This window comes from Mauremys reevesii, linkage group 2 (assembly GCF_016161935.1).
Source record: "Mauremys reevesii isolate NIE-2019 linkage group 2, ASM1616193v1, whole genome shotgun sequence".
NCBI classification, from domain to species: Eukaryota; Metazoa; Chordata; order Testudines; family Geoemydidae; genus Mauremys; species Mauremys reevesii.
In genome coordinates this window covers 110,576,020-110,603,192 of record NC_052624.1, presented here as the reverse complement: position 1 = coordinate 110,603,192, position 27,173 = coordinate 110,576,020, and the positions used below count along the sequence as shown (strand labels likewise).

The following is a 27,173-nucleotide window of genomic DNA, read 5'->3' as shown; positions in this document are numbered from 1 at the left end:
TAAATGCAGCAGTCAGTGGAGCTGCAGTTCTGAGTAAACTACCTGGACTTCAGGAAAGAATGGTGGCTAGTTATGCTTATACCCTTTGATATAGGTCATCCTCCCACGTCACTCTTTCCTAGTGTTGTCACAGTGATCAGAGAAGGACATAGTCAATGTAATCCACTTCATTCTTTTTTGACATTGTTGGCCCTGGTTTTCCTGGTTGAAGAAGTCCTTAAGTCCTGCTGTAGATCTGTTGTTGCAGTGGTGACTGTAGTGACCACTTCCAGGCAGACTAACAGACATATTTAATGGCCTTGAATTTGAGAGAATGGATGTGAGGGTTTATACTAAGCACCTGCTAGATGTCCTCCTTTGATTTAGGAAGGATTTTACATCTAGAGCAGCTGTTCTCAAACTGTGGGTCAGGAGCTCAAAGTGAGTCGTGACCCTGTTTTAATGGGGTTGCCAGGTCTGGTGTTAGACTTTCTGGGGCACAGAACTGAGTCCAAGAGTTTCTCCCCCCCCCCCGGGGGGGGGGCAGCGGGGCTTGGACTTAGGCTTTGGCACCCTCGCCTGAGGCAGCGAGGTTTGTGCAGGCTCAGGCTCTGCCCCCTCTCCAGGATCATGTTGAAATTTTTATTGTCAGAAGGGGGTCATGGTGAAATGAAGTTTAAGAACCCCTGATCTAGAGTTACTACTGCATCTGGAAAGTCTTCATAACCTGGTTTTCTTACTATAGTTGTAAGGCCATTACAGTTTCTTACAATTCCTGATTTCAGGTCATTTGGTAGCTTCATTAGCCTCAAGACTCTCAAATCAAGGTACCTCACTCAACTGCCTTCAGAAGTTCATCTGGCAAATAGTTGTTTTTTTCTCCTCTCATCCCTAGATCCTTTAGGGCAGTAACTAAGTTGGACTGGGCTTCCTTCATCATTATACTTCCTTTCTATTAAGTTTGTCTTTCTGGATTTCAATCATTTCTGGTAGAATGATCAGTTAGTGTGTTGCATTGTTTGCCTGTAAAGTACTGCAGGAAAGGCCTTTTAACAAAACAAAGTGGTAGTCAGAACTACTCCAGGATTCTTAGATATCTTTACCAGGATGTAACTCTTAGTTTGTTTTGCCTTAAAGGCACTGAGTTTCAAAAGGTCAGATGGTGACACCTGGTACCTGCAGATCAAATTATTTCCAATTAGGAAATTTCATGTCTTGTTCCTCTCCTATGCTGGGAAGAACAAAGGTGTGAAAGCTTCAAAGCCAACATATCCCAGCAGTTCAGGTTAGCAAACGCAGAAGCTTACAAGAAGACTGGGGGAAACCATCTTCCAAAGCTTGCAGCACATTCATCAATGTCTGTTACCACATCTCTGGCAAAAACAAATAGAAGGTTTTATGAGGAGATTTGTGGAGTAGCTGTCTGACAATTTATTTGTTCATTCATAAAACACTAAAGTAGATGTAACTTTTTCATATATTTTTTTTTGGTTGCTGGGTTTTACAGCCTGCTTTTCTTTATCTCCTTTCATTGTGCTCTTCCTCTGCTTATTCTTTGGGGTAGGCTGCTTGCTACTTTCAGTTAATCACCAGACTGGAGCACAAGCATGACTCTGTGTGAGAATAACAATTGGTCTGGAATCTTTTCCACCCCTGTGAATAGTTATGCCTTATGTTTTTAGTTATTTAAAGGTTCAGACTTCGAAAGTTGCTTCTGTTTGCCAGAAGCTGGGAATGAGTGACAGGGAATGAATTACTTGGTGATTATCTGTTCATTCCCTCTGAGGCACCTGGCATTGGCCACTGTTGGAAGACAGGATACTGGGCTAGATGGACCTTTGGTCTGACCCAGTATGGCCGTTCTTATGCTCAAATGGGGCTGTGATGCAATTCCCTGGATTATATAGGAGGTGTCTAGAAGAAAAGAAACATTTGTAATAAGTTAAAATAGTTAAGTCAGTGAGCTTAATTTCTTGTTCTAACTTAATGTAGTTAAAATTAATAACTTTTTTGTTTTTTTTCTTTAGTGGTCTCAAGCAATCTGAAGCAGAGTCCTGTTATATAAACATAGCACGAACCCTTGAATTCTATGGAGTAGAATTACACAGTGGTAGAGTATGTTTACGTTGTCATTTTTTGCTTGGAAAAATAATTGAATTTATAAATACTATTTTTAAGACAAGAGTCTTTCATTAACAGTGAAAACAGAAGCACTTCAGTATTGACTGCATTGTATTTTGTTTTCTACTTAATTTGTATTATATTTCTCAACTTTGCTTTTGACATAAGTGTCTCCAGTTTTGTCTGTAAATTAAATTGAATTTATAGAATAGTTTTCCCCCTCATTTGAGGACATTTTGTCTTTGATACTGCACAAGATTTTAGAGAACAAAATATTTGCTTGAAGGGTGAAAGTAAACTAGATTAGTGTGTGTTAAGTACTTGGAAACTAAGTGGCTATTTTTGTGACATGGCTGGCAGAAGTCTTCAGTATCACTTTGATTTCTAATGCATCCTTAAGAATCCCAACCCTTTACTTCTTCAGTATAGTCTTACACCCCTAAATCTAAGTCTTGGGTCTCCATCTACTAACATGCAAAATATGAAAAATGTGTCTTAAAATGATTATAGATGGGCACCATAATGCATAATTTTCTCGAGAGAGAGGTCTCCTGTCCTAGCATGCCAAGTAGGTCACATGATAGCATACCAAAGTCTAGTTGCACCTTTATTTTGTGTAATATAAATGGTGAGCTCTTCTCAATGTGATTTGCACGTGTCTCAGTTGCTGCCATAGTTGGCCCTATTGTGGAACCAGAACTTCTCTTAGCAGAGTGTAGGCGCTTGTTTTCATGATAAAGCACTGCTGCTGTCCTCTCATAGGTGGGTGACGTATCGGGGTTGACATTCTGATGGTCCCTGTAAGTGAGGCCATGTTGGAGCCCACAAAGGTATTGTGGCAAATGCCATCATCTTTGCCTCCAGCAGCTAAGAGGACTGAGTGGAGATACCATGTTCCTTCCTGGGGATTTGAACATTTCTACACACAGCCCTTCCCAGGGTCCTTAGTGGTTTTGGCACTAAATGAAAGGAATGTCTAGGACAACCTTCTTCCACCCCAAAGGGAGGCAAAGAGATTAGACCTTTTAGATGGGGAAAAAAATATTGCATTGCTGGCCTGCAATGTTGTATTGCGAACCAGCAAGCCCTGATGACTAGATATGATTTCTTCCTCTGGGATGATTTCCTTAAATGCATGTAAAAATGGCCAGAGGATGCCAGCCAGGAGTTTCTGGCAGTATTGGAAGAGGGCAATATGACTGTTAGGACGTCTCTTCAGGCTTCACTGGATGGGGCAGATATGGCAGTCAGAGCCATGACATCTGCAGTAGTGAGGCACAGGTGCTCATAGCTCTAATTGTTGGCGTTTCCACAGGAGGGGCAGCAGGTGATACATGGTCTACCCTTTGAAGGTCCAACTCTTATTTTGCAGCACACTGATGAGAAACTTCACAGTCTGAAGGACTGGAGGGTTAAGTTGAATTTACACCCTATATCCTAAAAAGAAACTGTTCCTCCCTCAGTCATTCCAACTTTATCAGCTGTTCATGCCTAGACATTCTGACCAGTCCAGAAAGAAGGGGACAAATCATAGGAGGAGGAATCTGCAGTTTTCTTCCTCTGGGACTCTTTCCAGGCAGCCCGGAAATGCCAAGCAGTCTGTTTGATTGCCATATTGAGGGCAGTTTACCAGTCTGCATTACACGAGTTTCTCCCACCCATTTTTTCCAGCAGATTATCCCACTTCCTGTGTGCTTGGGCCCATATTACCACAGATCAATAGGTTCTAAGCCCTGTGGAACTTGGATACACTCTTCAGTTTCAAGTATCAGAGGGGTAGCTGTGTTAGTCTAGATCTGTAAAAAGCAGACGAAGTGGGTATTCACCTACAAAAGCTTATGCTCCAATACGTCTATTAGTCTATAAGGTGCCACGGGACTCTTTGTTGCTTTTTACTCTTCAGTTTATTTCAGATCCTCCCCCTTCCTCATCTCTCTTCAAAACCCACTCTCACAAGGCTGTCCTCATTCAAGAGGTGCAGTCTCTTCTCTTTTTAGGAGCTACAGATGAGGTTCCTCCTCTGCAAAAAGGGAAAGGGTTTTATTCACACCACTTCCTGATTCCAAAGGCAAAGGGAGGTCTCAGATCCGTATTAGACCTGCAAGAGGTGAATAAATGTATAAAGAAAATAAGGTTTTGTATGGTCACTCTAGTCTCCATTTTTCCCTCCCTTGATCCCAGTGACTGGTACGCTGCCCTTGACTTGAAGGTTGCATATTTTCATGTGGCTATCTGTCAAAGCCACAGGAGATTCCTAAGATTTCTAGTCAACACCCAGGATCAGTTTACATTCCTACCATTTGATCTGTCTATGGCCCTGTGAGTAATTACAAAATGTGTGGTGGTGACTGTTTCTAAAGAAAACGGGGATACAAGTACTTCCATACCTGGATGACTGGCCAGTAAAGGGTTGGCCCAAGAGACAGGTAAAATGGAGTATGGCCAAGATCTGGTCCCTCTTCAGAGTTCTGGATTTGCTGATCAATGAGGACAAGTCAGTCTCCAGATGATAGACTTCAAAGGAGCAGTCCTGAAAACCAGATTTCAGATAATGTTAATAATTTCTTCAGATCTAAAAGCTCATCCAGTCATGACTGTAAGGAACTGTCTCAGACTTGTGAGGCATATAGCTTCCTTCACGTATATATTTGGGCACGACAGACTTCATTTCAGGATAGCGCAGAGATGAGTAAGCTCAGTATGCTCCCCAACCTGCCACCCATTAGACATGCTGGCTTGAGTGCCTACAGGAGTGTTAGCCTCTTTGGTTTGGTGGATGGATCCAACCAATATGTGTATTGGAGTTTCCTTGCTATTCCCCTGCCCACATTGATTTTGGTTATGGCTGTTTCTTCTCTGGGTTGTGGGGTGGGGCTCATCTGGGGCAATGGTTCTCAACAAGTGGTGCACGTATCCCTGGGTGTACACAGAGTTCTTCCGCCAGGTATATCAACTCATCTAGATATTTGCCTAGTTTTACAACAGAGCACTAGAGAAGTCAGTACAAACGATGATTTATTTATACTACTGTATATACTACACATTGAAATGTAGGTACAATATTTATATTCCAATTGATTTATTTTATAATTATATGGTAAAAATGAGAAAGTCCGCAATTTTTCAGTAATAGTGTGCTGTGACACTTGTATTTTTATAGTAAGCAAGTATTTTTAAGTAAGGTGAAAGTTGGGGTACACTAGACAAATCAGACAAATCCTGCAAGGGGTACAGTAGTGTGGAAAGGTTGAGAGCCGCTGACCTAGGAAACCTGAGGACTCAAGGTGTCTGTTCACAACAAGATTTAGTTCTCTGCATAAATGTGTGAGAGTTGAGGACCATTCATCTAGCATGTTGGGCTTTTCTCCCTCAGATCAAGTATGTGTACAAAATGATGAGGTCTAAATTAGCTTTTACCACTCAAAAAAGAGAGTTTGGAGTTGTCATGGATAGTTCCCTGAAAACATCCACTCAATGTGCAGCAGCAATCAAAAAAGCTAATAAAATGTTAGGAACCATTAGGAAAGGAATAGCTAATAAGACAGAAAATGTCATAATGCCACTATATAAAACCATGGTATGCCAACACCTTGAAAACTGCATGTAGTTCTGGTCTCTTTCTCTCTGGAGGCTAGTGATAGGCACACACCAACCCCTGAGTCCTTGGAGCACGCCCCACAATCTCCAGCTCTTAACCACTGGACTCTCAAAGAAATTACCAGGTTTGCTGTTCCTAAGGGAGTAGTATACACTCAGCTTGATTGGTACAACTCAGGATCACACCCTTTATAACATCACAGTCCTGCGATATATTTCTCGTGCAAAAATAATCCTAAATTTTCTATCAAAGGCTAACATTTAAAAGATACCGAAAAGGGTAATGGAATCAGAAATGGTTACATATAAAACAAAAAGCATATTGTGCTTTTTAGAGTCTAAACTTAACTTTAACAGTCTGAAATCCTTGTATGATGTGGTTTCTCACCTAAAGCAGTCTCCCAGCTTCACCAGCAACATGACTGGGATCTCCCTTTCATGAATATAAAAAGCACTGTCCTTTTTGCTTCCTCAGTAAAGGATAAAAAGCTGTTCTTTGCCGCCTTCTCATACCCCAGAATTTCATTGTTTTGTTTCCAGGGTCAGAATGATTCTCTGGAATCATTCTGGGGTTTATTCTCTGGTGTTGTCACCTGTTGACTTCCTATCCCCCTTTTTGACATCCGTGTTGGCCCACAATGCTTAATCTACATGGTCAACAGAGAGACCGGTGACTCAGTGTCCTTTGTCTAACCCAAAACCTGTTGTCAGCTCTGTACATATACAAAACTCCTTAAATATCCATCCATCCATCCATCACACAAAGCTTATTAGCTTCCTCACTTTACCCTTTTTGGATAAATACTATGAAAGTAATGTGTGTAATGAGTGTTTCAGGCCTCTCAAGAGTTACTGTTGCAGAACAGTGAACTCTTCACCAGTTGGTATTGAGGATTTTTTAGGGTTACACTTTACGTTTCTGGGCACACATTCTCCTCAAATATTCTTCCTCTAGATATCCTTTTTGCTAGCAGAGAAGAAACACTAACTGCTTTGCGTCATTGCCTAATTCCTGTCAGCACACTGAGTTTAAAGTAGACATTGTTTTTTCAAGTTTTTTGAACAATATGTATATCAAATATATATCAAATTTAATAATATAGATGACATGCAAAAACTGTGTTAAAAGAACATTCTGAAGGTTACAAAATCAAGCACAAAAGCTCGGCAATGTCAGTGCAATCTTAATTGGGGCAACTTTAACTGTGTTTCAAGGGGCTACTTAGATACCTGAAACTTTTTTTTTTTTTGGCAAACAATTTAGAAATTAGCTGACAGGAGCACTGTATCTAATTCCTATATAAAGAAAGAAAAAAATACAAACACAAATTAAAGCTATATTTAAAGTTTATATGTAAATTTAGAACAATCAGGAGATAATACAGCAAAATATTCCCAATCCCAAGCCTTGAGGTATCAGTTTTGGAACCTTAACACAGATATCAGAAACACAAGTTTGATACTTTGTACACTGTTTTTTGTAGCGATAAATAAGATGTGCTCAAAATCTGCTTAGCCATGTAACTGTTGTTGTTTTTTAAGTGTCTTACGTTCCAGATTGTGAAGAGGAGAATGAGACAGATAATTTGTTCCAGGAATGTTTAAAGGTAAAATAAATGATTAAAAACAAACAAACAAAAACCACCCAGATATGAGTAAAACAATGGATAATGCCATGGTCTCATCTTGGCAAAATTGTCAATGGCCTTGTTGATATCCAGGTGTTTTGAAGCTTCACATTCACAGGCTAAAATTACCAAATCACTTAAGCGTCCATCTCCCATTGTGGCTCTTAAGTAGCCCTTTACTTTCTTGAACACAGATGATAAGTACCTGTTGTTTGATGCAGAAACTGGAAGGCTCAACAATACAGTATAGAGAGCTAAGACTGGTAACGTCTTGCTAAGTCTTTGAGAACAGTTCAGAAATCAGAAATCAAAGTCAATTTTTTTGGTGCAATGTGCATCTTGGCAATTCAACTTCTGCATCCAGATTGACAAAATTGCTTTCTGTTGATCTGCAGTTTTTTTTCAGTTTCTCATGATCAAGAAAATTTTCACTCTTTGCGTCTTAAACATTTAGTGCAGAAAGCAAAGTGGAGTTGGAGCTGAATGGTCTATCAAACTCAGCAAGAGTTCTGTCCAGAACAGGATAGTAGAAATCAGATTTTATATATTCTTGAGTGTTCTTGGGAACATCATGTTTAGATGACTGACCCAGTGTACTAGAAACAAAAAAACAAGGCCAGTTTGGAGGATATTTTGTTAGGTCTTCTTACTGTTTTTCTTATTGCTGTGCTCAGCAGTTGCAACCGCTGACCTGAATAGCAATTTCAAGTTCCTTGGCAATGATTTCTCATATATCTCCTTCCATTTGCTTTCAGATATTCTAATTTCTCGAAGAGCAGCAACATTGCTTGCTACTAATTCCACGGCACTTGATAAATTAAGGTTTTCATTTTGCAGCTCTTCTGAAGCACTATTCAAAATCTTGAATATTCTTTCCAAAACCAAGAGCCTCAACAGAAAGGAGGCCACTAAGCCCTTTGCAGTGCTAGTTGATGGTTCATCAGCTCTCTGAACTGAAATGGTCTCAAGTGTTTCTACCATATCTTGCATGCAGTTTTCAAAGGGAATCTCACTGGCATGACTAGTGCATTTCACATAATCTACCTAGCTCAAGTACCTTCTGGCCTAGCTCCAGCTGTGCCTTAACAAATCCACAAGCCATAAAGAAAGAAAGAGAGGGGATAAACCTAATAGCATCTTCCTAGAGATTTCCTAATCTACTTACACATCTTGGGTTTTAAGAGTAGTTTCTAGGTATGATACTAATGATTTTTTTCATACCTGGACCAAGCTTCTTACAGCATAGCTCTGCCCTGTCCACCTCTCCCTGGGAGAACAACAACAGGCAGACAAAAGGGGAGTCATTTCAATTTTCAAAAAAAATTCTAGCCTTCCCATTGGCTCTTTTGGACAGGTGCCCACTCACTTCCTTTTACTTATGCATAGCAGTGAGACTTTTTAACTCTTTACAGGTAGAGCAATTATAGAGCAGCTACTAAGAGGGATTTTATAGCTGCTGGCTGGATGTCCATAAAAGGGAGCGTCTCCCCTCCCCCGCTTCATTTATCACAATTATTATTTGTAACAGGGTAATACCTCTATAGCCCCAGGCAGGTACAATAGAGGACAGTAGACCACTGCTGTTGATTAGGAGGATTGTCCATCTGTGTCGTCTCAGCTGCTGACTGGTGGAAGCAAATGAGGAGGCAGGGTAGGTTGAAGCTAGTGTAGCGGAGGAAACTGACCGTGGGAGCTGTAGGAGAATCCCAGCTCCTGGAGGAGGGGACTTGACTGTGTGGTGCTGCAGGTAAGAGCTCTGCCTGGGGCTGGGGCATATACCGCAAGCAGATCTCTGGTATGAAAAAAAGGGGGGGGGGGGCAGATGCCCCCCCCCCTTGGCAATGGCCTCCCCATCCCCTGGGGGGCAGCTGGCAGTAAAAGGCAGCTTTTTTCCTGTGTATCTCGAGGCTGAAGCATGCTCAGTTGCTCTGTGGGAATGGCACCATGTGTAGTCTGATCACCATTAGAAGTTTTGAAAGGCTCAAGCATGCTCAGTGAGGAAGAAGTCTTTAGATCTAGCAAGTCTCTACTGAGTATGTGCAACTGGTATTTTTTCCCCAGATATTTATGACTTGGCTAGATTTGGGAAGATTTCCACAGGAAGAGTTAGAGACCCTTTCCTGATACAAAGGACAGTCTCTGGCCCAAAGCATGGGGGTGCTAGCGCTTTCCAAAGAAAAGGTCACCAGAATCTTTTTAACATTGAAAAAGGTGTATTTTTCCCTAGTCTCATTCTTAAATGGCTGAACCATTTTGCTGAAAATTTCCAAGAAAATTCAGCCTGAGACAGATACCCAGCATGGAAAATTTGAGCCTGAATGGTTGAAGTTTCCTGCAGTCTTCTTGTAGACATGTTGGTTCCAGGAAATGAGAGAGGCAAGGTAGATGAGGTAATATTTTATTTGACCCACTTCTGTTTGTGTAAGGTCGCTCGAAAGCTTGTACACAAAGCTCCTCTTTGGTCGAGGAACGGAAGCAGTGTGTCTGAGCTAAATACAAGTTGGGACAGATTGTTAAGATGAAGGAGTAACATATTGGAGGTGGTCACTTGAAATTAATGTGCAGTTGGGGTTAGATTGTTATGCATAAAGGATTTGAAGTGGGCAAGTAAGGGTACCAGGCAGTATGGTGTGTTACAAATCGTTGTAATGAGCCTTCAAACCAGTGCCCCTGTTATGTTCATGGCTTTTGTCCATGTCTATCAGAGTTATGAATGTAAATCCCAGGCTCACCTTTTGAAGGTGTTATGCGGTTTTCATTGAGGACAAGTATTGAAAGATCAGCTATGGAGTGCTCTCTTTGTGAAAAAGTGTTCTCTCATGGGTGATACGTTTCTGTCTTTTATCATTTTTCTGTGTGAGTTCAGAGCATAGTGGTTGTCTGGTTTCACCCACATAGATGTTTTTGGGGCATTTGATGCCCATGATGAGGTACCACCACCATATGTTCTAATAAGCATGTGAAAGACCCAAGGTATGTTGTAGGGGGTAATGACATTGTCTAATTAAAATATAACCATTCAAGTCATTATTGCTACCACTGTTATATAATTGCAACGAATCATGTACAAAATATAACGCATGGCCACAGAGGATTAAACAGCTTCCAGGCTAACTAACCCAAAGCCGACCTTTAAAGACATGTTAGAAATGGTAATTAGGGCCATTCTATGGCTAGATAGGCTAAACTTTGAAATGCAAACCTATATTGTTAGAAGTGATACTAATTGTGTGCATCTTAGATGCTACCCATGTAAACAGAAGGTTACATCAAAAGCCAATTGTTTACTCAGGACTGTATGGTCAAGTGGATGCTAGAACACTCTATATAAAAAGACCCTTGGGTCCTGATCCTGTTGATCTCAGATCTGCTTGAGATTTCATGCAGGGGAAGCCTAAGTCACAAGGACTGAGATCCCTGTTCTGACTGGACTGCCCTGAAATATAAATATTGAGCTATAACCTATGGATTATTTCTGAACGAACTCTTTGCAGCTACAAAGCTCACCATCTCTGCTATGAATCTGAACCTCAAAAATTGAACTCACGTCTATATGTATACTGATCTTTTAACCGTACTCTCTCTCTCTTTTGTCTTTTAATACGTTTCAGTTTAGTTAATAAGAATTGGCTGAAGCATGTATTTGGGTAAGATCTGGAATATTCATTAACCTGGAAGATAATGTATCCGATCCTTTGGGATTGGTAGAACCTTTTCTTTTATATGATGAAATAAGATTTTGAGAAATCATCATATTTGACTTGGGTACCTGGATGGAGGCCTGAGGCTGGGTTACTTTAAGGGAGCTATGTTGTTTGGACTTCTGAGTAACCAGTAAGGTATAACAGAAGCTGTTTAGTGCTGGCTTGGTAAATTGAAGTATTGAATTATCCACCAGCTTTGGGGTTTGTCTGCCCCATTCTTTGCAGTTCACCGTAATTGAGTGACCTCAGCTGGCTCCCCACGGGGGCCCCGGTCGCAGGGGTATTAATCATCATGGCAGTGGAGATATATCTGCAGGTTTTATATCTGTTGTTCTGGCAGGGTCTGGTGCTGCTTTGAGTGCCACTAAACAAGGCCACTCAACCAGAGAAGTAGATCACATCATAGATTTATTAGCACCTAAATACCCTGGGAGAACCCTCTTCAGTTCAGGACATTTGTAGCACACTAAGATGTCTGCTACCCTTAATTGCCCACTTCAGACCCTTTATGCCTAACATCTAACCCCCAGGTATACACTTCATTTCAAGTGACTGCCTCCAACATGTATTATCCCGTAACAATCTGTCCCAACTTGTATTTAGCTCAGACACTCTGCTTCCTTCCCCATACCTGAGGAAGAGCTCTGTATAGCTTGAAAGCTTGTACCTTCCCATCAGTAGAAGTTTTTTTCAATAAAAGGTGTTAGCTCACCTACCTTGTTTCTCTGGTTAAAGTTTGGCAAAGCTATAAGCAACTGAGAATAGGGTTTTATAATGGGAAGTGTCAGGCAACCAAGTGCTAAAAATAGTACCATACCTTGGAGTAACATGGGCGGCGGCTTGGGCTAGCCACCAAGTATGTATCCAACGGGTCCAGGCAGGTATTTACTCCCTGAGGTTGCTAGCCTGAGCTGGAACCTGTGGTACCCCTGACTGTGCTGCTATTTTTAACATGCTGGCATGTGTCCGTTTACCCTTGCTGAGAAGTATGCTCCCAGCTACTGTGTAGACATACTCTCAGAGAGGATCTCTTCCTCCCCACCCCTTGTGTTCCCAGTTCTTGGTCATTATGCTCAGATTTGTTTAGTCTTAAAGGTTTTCGATTTCACTATCAAATCAGAGTGAGGTTACATCAGCAAAAACCCCCCCAAAAAACTTGATCAGGCACACCATCTGGAGGAACTGGATTAATTTAGTTCTTCTCTGTTGAATAGTTATCAATCCATCATTTCTGCTAACATTTTCCTCAATTAGTTCTTATAGGATCTCCCAGCTTTTTCTCCAAAGCTAGCTTTTAATGGGCCACTATAATCGTGTTTATCAGCCTAAAGAGGCAAGGTGATTGAATCCTTATGTGCAAGTCAATTGCTCCTGCTTAGAGCTGTTAAGCTGTGCTGCCAATCTTATTTACCCTTTTTTTCTATATTAACCTCTTTAGAGACAGGATTTATATATTTTTTTCTTCTTGCCAGTAGAATATAAATTACTGTTAGATACTAAATCTGGCACAATATGTGTTTACCCTCTACAGTGTACTATGATACTTAAAATTAGGTGACATATGAATTGATAATGTATGTGGCAGAGAATGTTCAGCAATTATTCAATCTCTTATTTTATATATTCTAATAAACTTGTATAGAAAAGATAATTTGTTCACATATATTCTGTATCCTGCCAGAGTTTTGTTCAATTACATTCTACCTGTTTTATTCTTCGAGTCGTTATGGTACAGCAAAAATGGAAGTTGGGGATTAAGGGAAATATATTTATACTAACTGAGCAGAGAGAGCCATCTAGAGGAGAATTTAGTCTATTGAAAGTTTTCTTAAGAGAATCCAGCATTCCTTTAAGAAGTGTGTTATAAAATTTCTTAAGGCTGCTCTTCTGAACAAAAGCCAACATTTTAAATATTGGGATCCTAAAATTAGGAACCTAAATCTACATTTAGGCATAAATCTTCAACTCCCTGTAGTAATATGTATATTATAAAATGAGTACATACATAGATCACAGTGAGCTGGAAAGCCAAGGATTACAATTTTATATTGGACTTAAAGGAAACATCTAAAACTTTGGCTAAGCAATATTTTTTATTGTTTTTTTTCCGAATACACAGTAATTCTAAAATTTCCTGTGTGGATAATTTCACCCTGCATGAAAAAGCATTCCACAAGTATGGTTTTCATGAGATTTAAGGTCAGTGATGAGAACCACAGGACAAAGAGGGAATGTTGTTTGGCTGAAATCACAGGCTTAAAATTTATTATGTAAATTATCCAGATGCTGCTTGTAGACAATAATTTGTGTCTATATCATGGTTAATGTGCATGGAGGTTGGACATCCTGCAATAGCAAAGCTGGTTAATGATCCCAGTATTATGTCCTCTTGATTATGTCACTCGTATTCTACTACTTTAGGTAGTAGATTCATTATAAGGTCTCAGTCCTGCAAATCCTGTTGTGCACATATTTGAATTTTACACAGGAGTAGTCTGTTGAAACATACACATACTATTCATTTTTCAGAATTTCATGTATGTTGGGAACACCTTTATCACCATCAAAAAAACCGCAACAGATGCCCAAAAGAAAGGAGTCCTGACAAATTAATTTACTCTTAGGCCAGGACATCTCTGCTTTTTTACCAGAAGTCTAAGATCTTTAATCCTGATCTGGTGCACCAGAATATGACACTACAATGGATAGTAAAATTGATCTGTTATGCATATCAACATGTACGTCGTCCCGATCCACTTTTATATAGAGAGCTTGGGTCATCTCTCATCCAGCCAACTCTCCATTTGCCTCTAATTGGTAAGTCCTTCTGGAGTCAGAGAGAGGAATTATTTTCCAAGTCCTCCCAAACAGTCAAGGATTGGGATGCTGGGTGCCCAAGCTCCTAAATTCTTTGAACATTTAACAAACTGACCAGGGACAAAAGGTCTACCCCCCAACTGCCCGCTGCCACCTTATAACAGTGTCTCCTACTGACACAGACAGTACTAAACATAATTGCAAGAGGTAACAATGCTTCTCTCAATAGCAAGACTTTTATATTGCATTGTAGGTCTGACCAAGTTAGAAGAAATAGTGCAGAAATCTTACTCTTTGAATTGTAAGCCTTTTGGGTTGCTTTTTTATATTTGTATATGGAAAACACATGAATGAATTCACATGCAGAAATCATATGTATTTCATAGGCTTCTTCTTTGTTTTTACAATGTTTTTTCTTTTTCAGGATGTACATAATCTAGATTTGATGATTGGAATTGCTTCAGGAGGTATTGCTGTGTACAGAAAATTTATTTGCACAAGTTTCTATCCCTGGTAAGTGTTACTTGTTTCTACTTCCTTTATTAACCAACTGCTGTTTTAAAATTTTAAATAATATTTTCACATGGCATGATGTTTATTCCAAAGAGGAAAAATCTATTACTGCAGGGGATAGGTTATGTTTTTGTGATATGCATATGGTTCTCATTGGGTTGGGTTAAAGTGAAAGCTCTGGACTGGGGACCTGATCCTACAAAGATTCATGACTGAGAGTACCACTGAGTTTAAAGGAGTCAGAGTTCAGAGGCAGACTACTTTCATATCTGGTTTTCAGGATTGGGACACTGGTGACCCTCCACATCCCCTGTCCTTAGGCCCAAATGACTCTGGTTATTTTTTTTAATATTGCTAAACAGCTCAGCAATTAATTGTGGATGATCAGCAATTTTATGTATTTTGGCAAACATAGCATTTGCTTCTGTGAAAGAAAGTACATAACCAACAAAAATGACAATTATTGGCAGTTTTCAGGAGGAGTTGGGATAAATGAACAAGCAGAAGAGGAATAAAACAAGTCTACAAGATCATCCAGGGTTGACTTATAGGTTTGGGGTCTCCAAAGGAGAAGATACTTTGATGGCTGTGTAAAGCTGAAAACAGTAGTATATGTATTCATTTTTGATAAGGAAGTCCCATCTTGGTACAGGAAGGAGATTCTAGAGTTGCTGACCCCTGTGCAAAGTGATTGAAATGTTATACACATGTCTGGCCATAAGATTTTGGAGAGGGTCCAAAAGATGATTCTTCTCCACTCCTCCACCTCCTGACCCTTTTCATGTAAAAGTGGGATTATTTGCACTTCCTTCAATCTCCTCAATTGTGGAACTGGTGCCTAGCTGCTGGTGCATGTTATTAGGCATAATTTACAACAATTTTCTGGGGAAAGTTTCCAAAGAAGTTGGTGCAAATCTCCCAGACCATACAGAATAATACATTGTGGTGAGTTGTAGATTCTCCTCTTCTGCCTCCGGTTATTTAGCTACAAAAACTACAGAATAACCAGCAATATGAATATATCTTAAGTACTCAAGACACCCCGTCCTTTTATCACAAACTTAAGGAAAGTCTGACAGAGTAAAGCACTAAAATAGATTATAAATTTAAATTGTCTATCCTAAATTATCTTTTTCTTTTTTGCTTATATCCTTCATTTCACTCCTTTTTCTCCATTCTTTGAAGTGTTTCATCTTTTGAATAGTATTGCCTGTATAATTCACTTGGGGATAGTGCAGCCATCCCAAATTCATGCCAATACAAACTTCATACCACACCATGATGTTGTATGTATTTCTATGTATAATTTAATGCATTATAAAATAAAGATTTTTTTTATGCACCTCTGATTCTCTTGAAATCTGCCCTTTAGTCTTCCTTTATTAATTCCAGCCAGTCAAATCTTTAAATGCCTTTAAACAGTTGCTATTTTTAAAGATTGTCTTCCAGACAAATATTTTATTCCTTTTCACACTTTTATTCTATCAAAATTACTGACCCATGGTCTTGGGTGGGCAATAGTTAAGTCTTGCACAAGTGATGTGTAAAGTCTAATATCATGATCTTTCAGGTCTAGAAACAGAAGTGTTATTCCATTGAAAAGGGATAATTCACAGCTTTTCAACAGCACTTCTAGTCTTGGAAGGTGTAGAAAGTTTGGATACTGGAATTGCGACATCATGTATAGAAAGCTATTTTAAGTAATGTTTTGAGTCTTCAAAACTTTTTACTCTGAATTTTCCCCTCAGGCATATATAAGTTAGACTCATAATAGCTGAGGTACCAGGATTTGCAGGTGAAAGTTTGAAATTGGTAGGAACAATCCTAGAAATGCTCTAAAATAGTCTTTCCACAAAAAACAAAAACAATCTTTGATATATGAGAGAGATGCTTTACTGGTCTCCTTTCTGATTGCATCTATACATCAATCATGACTCAGCCACTCATAAGCAATGGGGTCCACTCAAATCATTATGAGAAAATACAGCACCACACCTTCCTATACTATACATGCAGAATGCATTTTATATTTTGTGTGCTTAAACATATTATAAAAAGATAAAATATGATAAATTTCTATAGTGCCCTCAATGTATTTCACTTAAAGGATTACACAGCCTATTGGGTGGAGGTGCTCGGGTGGGGAAAACATTATATAGTGACAAATGATGGAAAAGGAGCTAGAGTTCTAATAAAAAGCTAAATCCTGCTTCAGTTTACACTTTGAATAACACTGTTGTAAGTATTTGGGCTTCTTGTGGTGTAAGTACATCAGGATTTGGCACAGACTTTTTCGAACTCAAGGTGGCAGCAAACACCATCAAAGCTCTCTTACAAAAAATTCTGGAACAATATTCTGCAATATTAATAGACGGCAACAATAGGACAACAATGCTGTGGGCTGGGCAGCTTTAGAATAGCTTTTCTGAGAAGCCTGCAGGGCTATATTGAGGTTACTTGTTATTAACCGAAATCTCATTGGCTGTCTGCTTGCACTGGATTTGATATACTGCCTGGATTTGATATACACAGAAACTTCCAGATTGGTGGTTGAGAAAACAAATTTACAGCTAAGGAAACGTTTTCAGTTTAAGTCTAAAGTAGCAGCTTTGTTTAGGTTAGCTTTAAGTATCAGAATAGACTAATCAGTTTGTTGAACTCCCTTGGATTTCTGTTCAGTCTGAAGTTCTAAAGACATAAGAACATAAGAATGAACATACTGGGTCAGACCAGTGCTCCATCTAGCCTAGTATCCTGTCTTCCGACAGTGCCAGATGCCTCAGAGGGAATGAACAGACCAGGCCAATTATCAAGTGATCCACCCCTTGTTGTCGAGTCCCAGCTTCTGGCACAGACACTTGAGATTCTATTGCCAGCTACATAATCTTCTTTTTTCTGATCTCAGTAAATGAAAGGAAAAACCTGAGCCAAAAGATTTGTCATCTGTATTGGGACAAAACTACTGTGTACTTTAAGTGTAAGCAGTAAAACCTAATGAATTTGTGAATTTTACAGGGAGCTGCTGTAAAGATTGTAAAATGAGTGATAAGGGTGCCTGAGTTACCTATAAGAATGTGAATAACTGCATGATATATAGGTTATGTTCTGGATCTGACATGCTTGAGCATTCATGAAATGTAAGTTTTCTAATGACAGCTTAATCCACTAGAAAAACAAAAAAGGAAGTCTCATGGATTACTGTTACTCACTACCATTCACTTAAAAAAAATTGTGTGATGTCACAGGTCTTGGTTATAAGATTAAATAAATCTGTGTCCTTTTAACAAGTATTCTGTGCCACTGAATTAAACTGCTGGAGTGGTGCTCTAAAGAAGCAGCACTGGCATTGAAGAACAGACAGTCCTGAAAGTGTGAGATGGTTATGGGGAGAGGAAGGAGTAATGAGAGTCATTGAGTCCAGCCCCCTGCCTTCACTAGCAGGACCAATTTTTGCCTCAGATCCCTAAGTGGCCTCTGCAAGGATTGAACTCACAACCCTGGGTTTAGCAGGCCAATGCTCAAACCACTGAGCTAGAGTCAACAAGCATTGTAAGTGTGCAGCAGCAGCGATAGAACAGCCTGGGTAGCACATGGATTCAGTGCTCAGAACTAGGTATTATATAAAATAAAACATTAAAACAATACTCTGGAGACAATATTTTCACCAGTTTGTTGAAAAAACAAAACAAAAAACTGAAAAAACAAATTCCATCATGTGGAACTATCTTGACCTCTTGTAGGTCATCAGCAGGATTGGTACCCATGTGTTTTAAATACACAGTACAGACTTCTACCACTTAAACCAATGGTAAATAGTATCAGTGTTATGCTCTCACTTTTTCTGTAGACTAGCCAGTAGAGAAGGACATGGCATAAACTTTCTAGTAGCTTACACAAGTATTTGCTAGACAGCAGAGGAATGTTAAGAATCTGTTCCTGGCTCTGTTTCTGATGATACAGCCAAGAGCACAGTTTTGGTACATCCATTCTGAAAGGCAGTGTGGCAAAATGGATGGGATTTGCCATGTTACAGACAGATTCTATTTCCAGGTCTGCCATAAATGACACTGTACAGTCTGTTACCTTATTTATAAAATGGTTGAATGTTAGTCTCCTGTTTCCTAAGGCAGGAGTGTGAGGCATTGCTCAATAATAAGAATTGTAAAGTGCACAGTATTAACACCAATTAGTAGAAAGTGGTGGACTAGGACTTCAAGTTAGCTCTCAACCCAATTTCACCTTCCCCTAAGTGGTTGATGGGTCTCCTCTATACCCTCTATCTAGAGCTCTAGCTCTGTGACAACTATGTAGGAGAGTCGGTGAGGATTGAGAGAAATCCTCAGTACAATTGTCATGTGCGAAGCTCCAAGGGTCTGCACCATACTTAGTTAAGGTACAATATTCTGAGATTTTTAGCAGCAGCCTTCTAACAAGTATTACTGTGCAAGTGCAAATGGCAGTTTTCAGGTTTATAAATTGGCCAAATCTGGATATTCTTAGGGGTAAGGCATCTCTCTAACTCCAGATATCCCTTAGTCAAATTTCTTTTCCCAAGCATGCAGGAACTAGCGAGCTTTAACAAACAAACAAAACAAAACAAAAACAAAAGTTGAAAATTTTAACATTGGCAAAACTACCTATTTTTCAATAGCCTTTTTCTTGGAAATTATGAAATGACTTTGAAACCTAATAAAAAATCCTGGGACAAAAGAGACAAAAACAATCATGGAAAATTTCATCCTGAATAATTCAGCTAAGCAAATAATATCAGGCTGATAATGAAAAGTGTTAGACAAGCTTTAACTATAGCCACTATTATCATCTCTGCCTATAATAAACGAATTTGGGAAGTCACCACTTACACCATGTGCATTTAGAACATCACAGCTCATGTTTGTTTTTAACTATGTTACATAAAATATATAAGAATATTACAATATTAGAGATTTGATCAATCTATGTAAGGAAAATCTTAGCACTCAGACCTGTCTCTTCCCACCACTCTTCCTCTCCCTTAATCCCACAAAAGCAAATAAGTATGTGATTAGAATGTTTAATGGAAAACCATCAATTATTCTCTTGGGTGTTTAATAGTACAGTAGTGTAGGATTTTTCCAAAAGACAGCTCCAAAATGTGGTTTCCTTTTCATACTCAAAATATTATCAATAATGTGACACAACTATTACCAATAGTAATATGACTTATATTGTCATCTGCTCTGTGTGACATTTTTTATATTGTATATGGCTTAATGCAGTGGTCCCCAACCTTTTTGGCTGGCGGGCGCCAGCCAAAGGACCACTGCAGTGGCGGAGCACCCACCGAAATGCTGCTGAATTTCGGCGGCGACACCTCTCGATGACGTTGCTTGCCGTCGACGAGCGACGTCATCGAGAGGCATCCCCGCCGAAATTCGGGAGTGACGCCTCTCGATGACATCACTTGTCGGCGACACACGTCGTCATTAAGAGGCGTCCCTGCCAAAATGCTGCTGCGGCATTTTGGCGGGTGCTCTCCTGGGGGCCAGGACGCGGGCGCATTAAGATGCCCCCGCGGGCGCCATGGCACCCGCGGGCACCGCGTTGGGGACCCCTGGCTTAATGTATCCTGTTATCAAAGTCTGACATTTGTCTCTTGGTACTCAGTTGTTACAATATGGTTCATTAGTTACACAAACTCAGTGCATTAGGTACCATTGTGTGCAGACAATGAAGAGGAAAATCTGATTCCATTGGGTCTTTGCTGCAAGTACATCATGCAGCTTTGTAGGTGAGAATTGCCACAGGAGGCTTCCTGCTTATGCAACAGGCAAGTCTTAGAGAGCAACTATTGAATAATGATTTTTAAAAGATGCTCTCCATTGGCCAAAGTTATTGCTCCTCTCTCTTGCTCCTGTGCTGTTTTGACTGTGATGTGTGTGTCAGTTAGCTGCTAATCTCCACCCAAGAGGTGGCTGCATTTTATTAGTCATGAATGTGTAATGCTATAATGTACTTCAGGATCTTTTAAGACTGATGGGCATTATAAACATGTGTCATGTGTCACTTTTTCTTTGATTGTTTTGTTCTATTTTTATGGGTTGTTTCTTAGTGGTTTTTTTTTCTTTTTTAGGATGAACATATTAAAAATTTCCTTTAAAAGGAAAAAATTTTTTATACAGCAACGGCAAAAACATGTAAGTAGTTTGATGTTTTTTGTTTTCCCATTTCATTTATCAAATTTGTAATCAGTATTCTGTAAATTCTTTTGACTTGTTCTGAAAGGAACCTGTGTAGTAACTTTAGCCTTAAATTTCAGTGGGAGAAAAAGCAGGCTTTACAGATGCCCTCTGTCCTTACTGCCTTGCTCTATTTGGCTCTCCCCATTGAGTTTCCCCTTTCCTTCCTCCACTGCCTCTGGCTGCCATGTGCTGTCACCTTTTCTCCAGAGTCCCCTTTGTCCCCATTCTTATCCCCACCTCCTCAAGTTTAATTGTTTCCAGCCTCCCCCCGCCCCCATACCTGTTAGAGAGCTTATTCCTTCACTCTCTCACTTCCCTGGTCCTCCTCGCATGAACAGAGAGCAGCAATACCTGAAATCCAAAGGTGCAAACAATTCAATGTTTATTGGAGTGAACTTCCAGCAGACTTAAATCCAAGTTCCTTTTTCCTTATTTTCGAATCCCAACTTACTTCCTGTTTGCCCCTAATTTATATAGTAATATTCACAGCTATACCTTAACCAATCATTCTACTAAAATTTACCTAACCAACCCTAACATATTGTAACATGATTAGCTAACCAATTATATCCCACCGCCTTAATTAGTTTACACCCAGCAAAATTAATTATACAGTAGACAGAAACAATCACAGAACCAGACAGCGACCATGCAAATAAACATACAAAACAATACAGAAGTGAGGATTTCACAACTACATCTATAAAAACATAAGGGTTTCCCAGCTGTGTCTATTGATAAGCGAGTTCTTACCAGACAGAAAACTATCAAACTAAATTTCCTTTTACATCTTTGAGGCGTTTTCCTTTCTCTGGAGGTGATAGATCGGATCACCTTCCTAACAGCCCCAGATTGCCTTATTTCAATATGACTAAACAGGGCCTCAGACTGTCACCGTGAGAGAAGGCCCTTACACAGATTCTTTCTTTTATACCTCTATAACTAGCTAAATAATAAACAAATACCTAAATTCTTAAAGTACAGGCCTTTACAGACAGGCTTGAAGATCTATATCCTAACAATACCCAAAATTACCTTCTTCATTTCACTGGTTTTTGGAGGTGTGGGGCATCGGGGGGGACTGCAGAGGAGATCTTCCATTCACCCACATTCAGCTGCCTTAAACTTTCCATCAGATTACCAGAGTCTTGCTGTCCTTTTCTCAGATACTCCACCTGCTGGCCAGCTGCCTGCAGAATCTGCTCTAATGGTTAGTCTACCAAACAGCTCAGAGGGGTAATTTCCAGCTTGGGTAGACATACACGCACTAGCTGTGCTCAAGCTAGTATGCTAAAAATAGCAATGTGGCTGTGGTGGCACAAGTGGTGGCTTGGGCTAGTCATCTAAATACAGTCTCTTCTGACTGCCTGGGTACATACTCAGGCGACTAGTCCTATCCACTACTTGTCTGTGTTGCCAGAGCCACGCTGCTATTTTTAGCATGCTAGCCCCAGCATATATGTCTACCAAGCTGGGAGTGTACCCTACGTGCAGATGAGCCACTCTATAGCTGAGTGTCTCTGGAGGGGGGCATGGAGGGAGGAGACAGCATTGCAGGATGCACAATGTTGGGCACTGCTGCCTTCCATTCTCCCAGATACCTTCTCTTCTCCATGGGACTCAAAGTTGAAAAATGATAAGGGATGCATTATGGGGGAAAAACGGCAACTGAAAGATCTGGGTATAAAGCAGATAATGAGTGCCTTCCGTAATTCAGTAATTATACAATAGTGTTTAAGCTGGCAAAATTGGATGGTATACATGGAGATAGTTAAAATAATTGAAGTCAGAATACATTGCTCACTACAAGATTTCTTTATAAGGTATTTTTCTTGTAAACCAGTGGTAGTATGAGCTCATATTGTGGCAAAAAAAACCAGTACTGCAGCTGATAATAGATTCTAATTATTCTGATCTAACTGTTTCCTCTAAGTCAATGGAGAAACTAGTCAATCGTTTTTTTGGAGAGGCCGGGGGGGGGAGGGCAGGTGGGAAGCTAATTAGTTAGACTATAACATGATAAAATATAGACACCTATGCTTGGTAATGTGTAGTCTGAATACTTTTGAAGATATTTGCATGTGTGGATTCTGTTTTAGTGAAAAATAAACAAGCATTTTTTTAACTAAGGCTGTACATTTTCCCATGTCATTATAATTATAGTTACATTTGGGAGTGTCCTCCACCTGCACCCAAATTATTAAAGGAGACAGATATGGACATCATCTTGTAATTTCTGTAATCTTAATCCTGATCAAATATAAAGTGAAATTACAGCTGTTATCCTGGAAAAGTTGTCTCAGGCTCATTATTAAGTGAAAAATCTTCAGGGGCACTCAAACACCCTTCTCTTTGGGGAAACAAATAGGGGAAAAAACTGGTTATTTAATGTAGCATTCTGTCCGACTTTGGGCTGTTTAGAAAGAGGGATGGCTGCAGTGTTAAAAAAAAAAAAAAAAAAAGACAAGGTTGAATAATGCATTCATCAAGGTTGAATAATGCATTCATGTATGTCTGAGTGACCCCAGGTAGGTCCCTGCAGAATGGCAGAACAGCAGGTAGTACAAGGAAGGAACCTTTCTCATACCCAGGGGAGATGGTGTTCTCCTTATTTTTAAATTGGACGGTGCTGGTGGTGGAGATCTTATACAGAGTGTCAGAGGCTATGGGGAGGCATTCTGTGCTTGTAAGGCCTCTAATAAAGAAATGTGGATATGGTGTGCCTCTGCATACCAAGTGGGACCCATAAGTGTGGTTGGCACACCACTTCAGGGGGTGCACAGGGCTCCCAAATGTGGCTGCTTTATTTTTGGGAGAAGGAGAGGGGAGAGTCAAAGCCTACCAAAGATGAATGTCCAATAATATAAAAACTATTTCTACTAATTAATTTCTACTAATTCTACAGTTGCTACTAATATATTATTTGCAAATATTTATCAATGGTTTATGCAAATAAATTTCAACTTGTGGTTGGTTGCCAACTGTTCACTTATTCACTCTGAAATATTTGTGGTGAGTGATAGGTCACTGAAGTCACAAAGTATTATTTCTGTTCCCTGATTGGATGACTGAAATTCCAAATAATGAACAACGGATGCTCTGTTAACTTATGAATATTCTTGTTTGCATATGAATACTACCATACATACGAATAACAGCAATTCCCAAAATAGTCATGTGAACAAAATCCCCTTTGTGTTAATGTTTACAAACAGCGAATAATAAAAGAAATGAATGTGGTCAAACAGCAACCAGTTGGCACTTGAACAAATGCATTTTTTAATATTTAATCAGCTCTAGAAGTGGATATCACTTTAAACATTTTTGTTTGCTACATAAGAGTTCTTTACTACTGTCAAAAAAGTTAGTTTACACATTCAAGAGAGCTGCATCAACTTTGAAAAGGGCAGTGTTCTCAAAGTTCATTCTGTTGAGAAGCTGCTTATCTTGTTGAAAAATGACAGTCTGAAAGCTGTGATTTATAACTATCCACATCTCTTAAGTCATCATTTCCTTGTGTTTCATAACAATACACAATGATCAAAGTAATCCAAATGGCATCACACTTAAAGAACCACAAGACCTTAAGGAAAATAGGACCAGCTGTGTAACCTTTGTCTTCCTTGCTTTATATGACAAAGCAAACCAGGTGCACTGTTAAGTCTCCTCTCCAGATGTATTCATCGTTGTCAAATATATATGTAGGTCACAAGTGAAGGGGGATATAAAGCAGCCAATTCTGCATCTCAGTGATATGGATTGGTCTCCTGCTAATCTCTCTCTTAATGAGCGGGTATGCTTACCTTGAAAACCCTGTCTTTTCCAATGGAGGTGGGACAGTTACGCTGCCATTGGCCTTCTCCAGAATTTCAGGCGTCTCAGGTGGGCTTTGAGGGGAGGTGGCTGAGTATATTTTAGTCTTCGGATTTATCAACCCTCCACTTCAGAGTTCAGAAGCAAAGGGTTAATTAAGACTGAGAGGAAAGACAGGAGATTGGGAGGAGGAGGAAAGACCAAGATGGATGGGGAAAGCACAACAAGGAGTAGATTCCACAGACCACCTAAGGCTTAATGAGTAAGGTTTCTTTATGGATCATGATGTTGCTACAACGTCTCAGGCTTTTGTATGCCATTGCAATATTTAGATGGATGGTATTTCTTGAAAATCCGGAGAAGGTGCTCAAAGGCCATGAACAAGTGCTCATTTAAGACATTTTTATGCACTTCAAGCCTATAGATTCATGACTCATCTTAATCCCAAATCCTCCTTCTTTTTCCTTTTCAATAATTTCTCTTCTTACGCTTGTGTGTGTCTTCCCATGCCAGCTGTTTTGGAGAAACAGCTACTCATCAGTTCTTTCCTCCTCACTCTTTGCTGATCAGTTGTTCAGCAGGGACTATCTAACACTGCTGATTCTATTGAGTATCAGAGGGGTAGCCGTGTTAGTCTGGTTCTGTAGAAGTAGCAAAGAATCCTGTGGCACCTTATAGACTAACAGACGTTTTGCAGCATGAGCTTTCGTGCGTGAATACTCCCTCTCAGAGCCTTAGGCAGGTGTGGATGGAGTTTGGGGCCTGGGGTTTGTGGGGGCGGGTTCTGGGCACCACCAAAATTTCTACAAACCTGCCACCCCTGATAGTAACTGATGCTACTAAAGCCCAACTATGATATTTGGGTTTAGTTGAAGGTGTAAGATGTAAGCCTGGGAGTAGAAGCCATGCTTGCTTACTAGTAAAAATTTTAAATGCTTCAAAAAAGTGAAAAGTTTTTATCAAACTTGTTTGTTGCTTACTGAACACTAGCCAATGTAGCTATATTTTTACGTACATTAAAATTGCACTAATTTGCTATTCTGTAAACACATCTGCAAATCTTCTCTAATTGTTAGAGGCACCACTTGATTAATCAGATTACTGACTGCTGGGTTTGTGTAGGTTTTGGAATTACAGGGTACTCCCCATTAACTCCTGGGAGCCCACAGTTACTTTCATTGCCCCAGCACTCAGTCCACAAACCTCTTTAATTGACACTACAGTCCTCACAAATTGTGAACTATTGAAATCCAAGGGTGCTAGAGGCTGATCATGCAAAGGGATCATAAACATAGACCCCCTACATCCACTGTAGTTCCTTTGACTTAGTAAGATTCTGCATGGGTTTAATGGTCAGTGACTGTGGATCCCTTTGAAAGATTATGCTCTTGGGTGAGCAAAAAGTCTTTTTTTCCATTAAACATTTTTTTCATTCATAATTTTTAAAAAGTTGACTGGATCATCCTCAAGCCTTCCAAAATGAGAGAAGAGCGAGCATCTGAATTTTTTCAGCACACAAAGGGAGCTTTTCAAAGTTATCAGTGACTGCAACTGGGGACTACAAATGTTTTCTCTTGTCCAGCAAAAATTAAAGTAGGAAATACTAGGTAAATTTCATCCCTCGCCTTTAAACCATGCATTTTTAGCATAAAGTTAAACTGAAATGTTCAAGTTAACAAATTCTTGTGGCTAAAAATTAGTATTACAGCGGGACAAAATTGTTTGCAACTTTTCTCTGCATTGGTCTTCTTTTGAACAAGTATGTCAATTTACTCATTTTTAACCAATATTGCAGGTGAGCCATCACCAGGATGCTAAGAAATGCCAGTTGCTATTAAATCTTTTGTTACTATATGCTTAGCAAAAAATTCCCTCCACACTTCACAACACTTACATTTAAAAGTGTAACCACTCTAATAGAAATATCCATGATCACCAAATACTGTTTTAGTTCCAGTATGATTGACCAATGTTTAAAAACAAGTACATTCTTTTCTTGTACAAACAGATCCATATTAAATGTTTTAAAATATATTTGAGGAAAGATGCATGTTAGACTGACTGTGAAACAGATTACCATTTAAAATGTCCACATACAAAGTGCCAAATCCTGCTCACCTTTCTCATGGAGATGTCCTAATAGGTTTGCATAAGTATGGTTTGTTATGAGTAAAGTGATCAGATTTAATCAGAGTGATTAAAGTATGTGGTATTTAACAAGTAGTAGTTGTGAAATGTTGGCTCTCTGTATGTGTTTTAGCTGGTAGGGGACGTTTTAATAATTAGGGTCTACCCCAGTTATGAACTCAATTGTTCGAAAGTGGGTGAAAGGTGCCAATAAAATGTCAGAATAATTTATAACAATAAATGCTGATAGAAGAAGGTGCAAAAGGGAAATAAAAAGATTAGATTAGTCCACACAAAAGTGTCTATTGATACCGCCCAAGGACTGTGTAAAGATTGTGACTGTAAACAAAAGATAGAATTGGAAATTAATGGACCAAAACTGGTGTGTGGGAAATTAGGCCTAATTTGTGGATAAAATAATGGAGCTTTTCCAGCCATCACCCCTTTTGGAGGTCCTTAAAAGAGACTTGGGGGGAAATCATGACACTAGGTGGGATGGGTGACCTGGAAGAGTGAGCTTTACCATCATGACTTCCACCCCTACCATCTGCTGGGACCGAGGGATCCACCATGAAACTCTTGGTCCTTTATTGTCCTGATTACAAAAGGCGTTGTGACCAGACTGGATCAAAGTGAGGGAACTAAAGACATCT

General features: G+C 39.6%; 1 protein-coding gene across 7 annotated transcripts in view; it reads left to right on the top strand.

Moving 5' to 3' along the window:
* Positions 1 to 27,173, top strand: part of PTPN3 (protein tyrosine phosphatase non-receptor type 3) — a 326,586-nt gene that overhangs the window by 180,846 nt on the left and 118,567 nt on the right. For all 7 annotated transcript variants that reach the window (XM_039524865.1, XM_039524869.1, XM_039524864.1 and 4 more), the window contains exons 9-11: positions 2,007 to 2,094; positions 14,271 to 14,359; positions 20,472 to 20,535. In XM_039524865.1, coding sequence (XP_039380799.1) covers positions 2,007 to 2,094; positions 14,271 to 14,359; positions 20,472 to 20,535 — 241 coding nt within the window. The remainder of the gene's footprint in view (positions 1 to 2,006; positions 2,095 to 14,270; positions 14,360 to 20,471; positions 20,536 to 27,173) is intronic.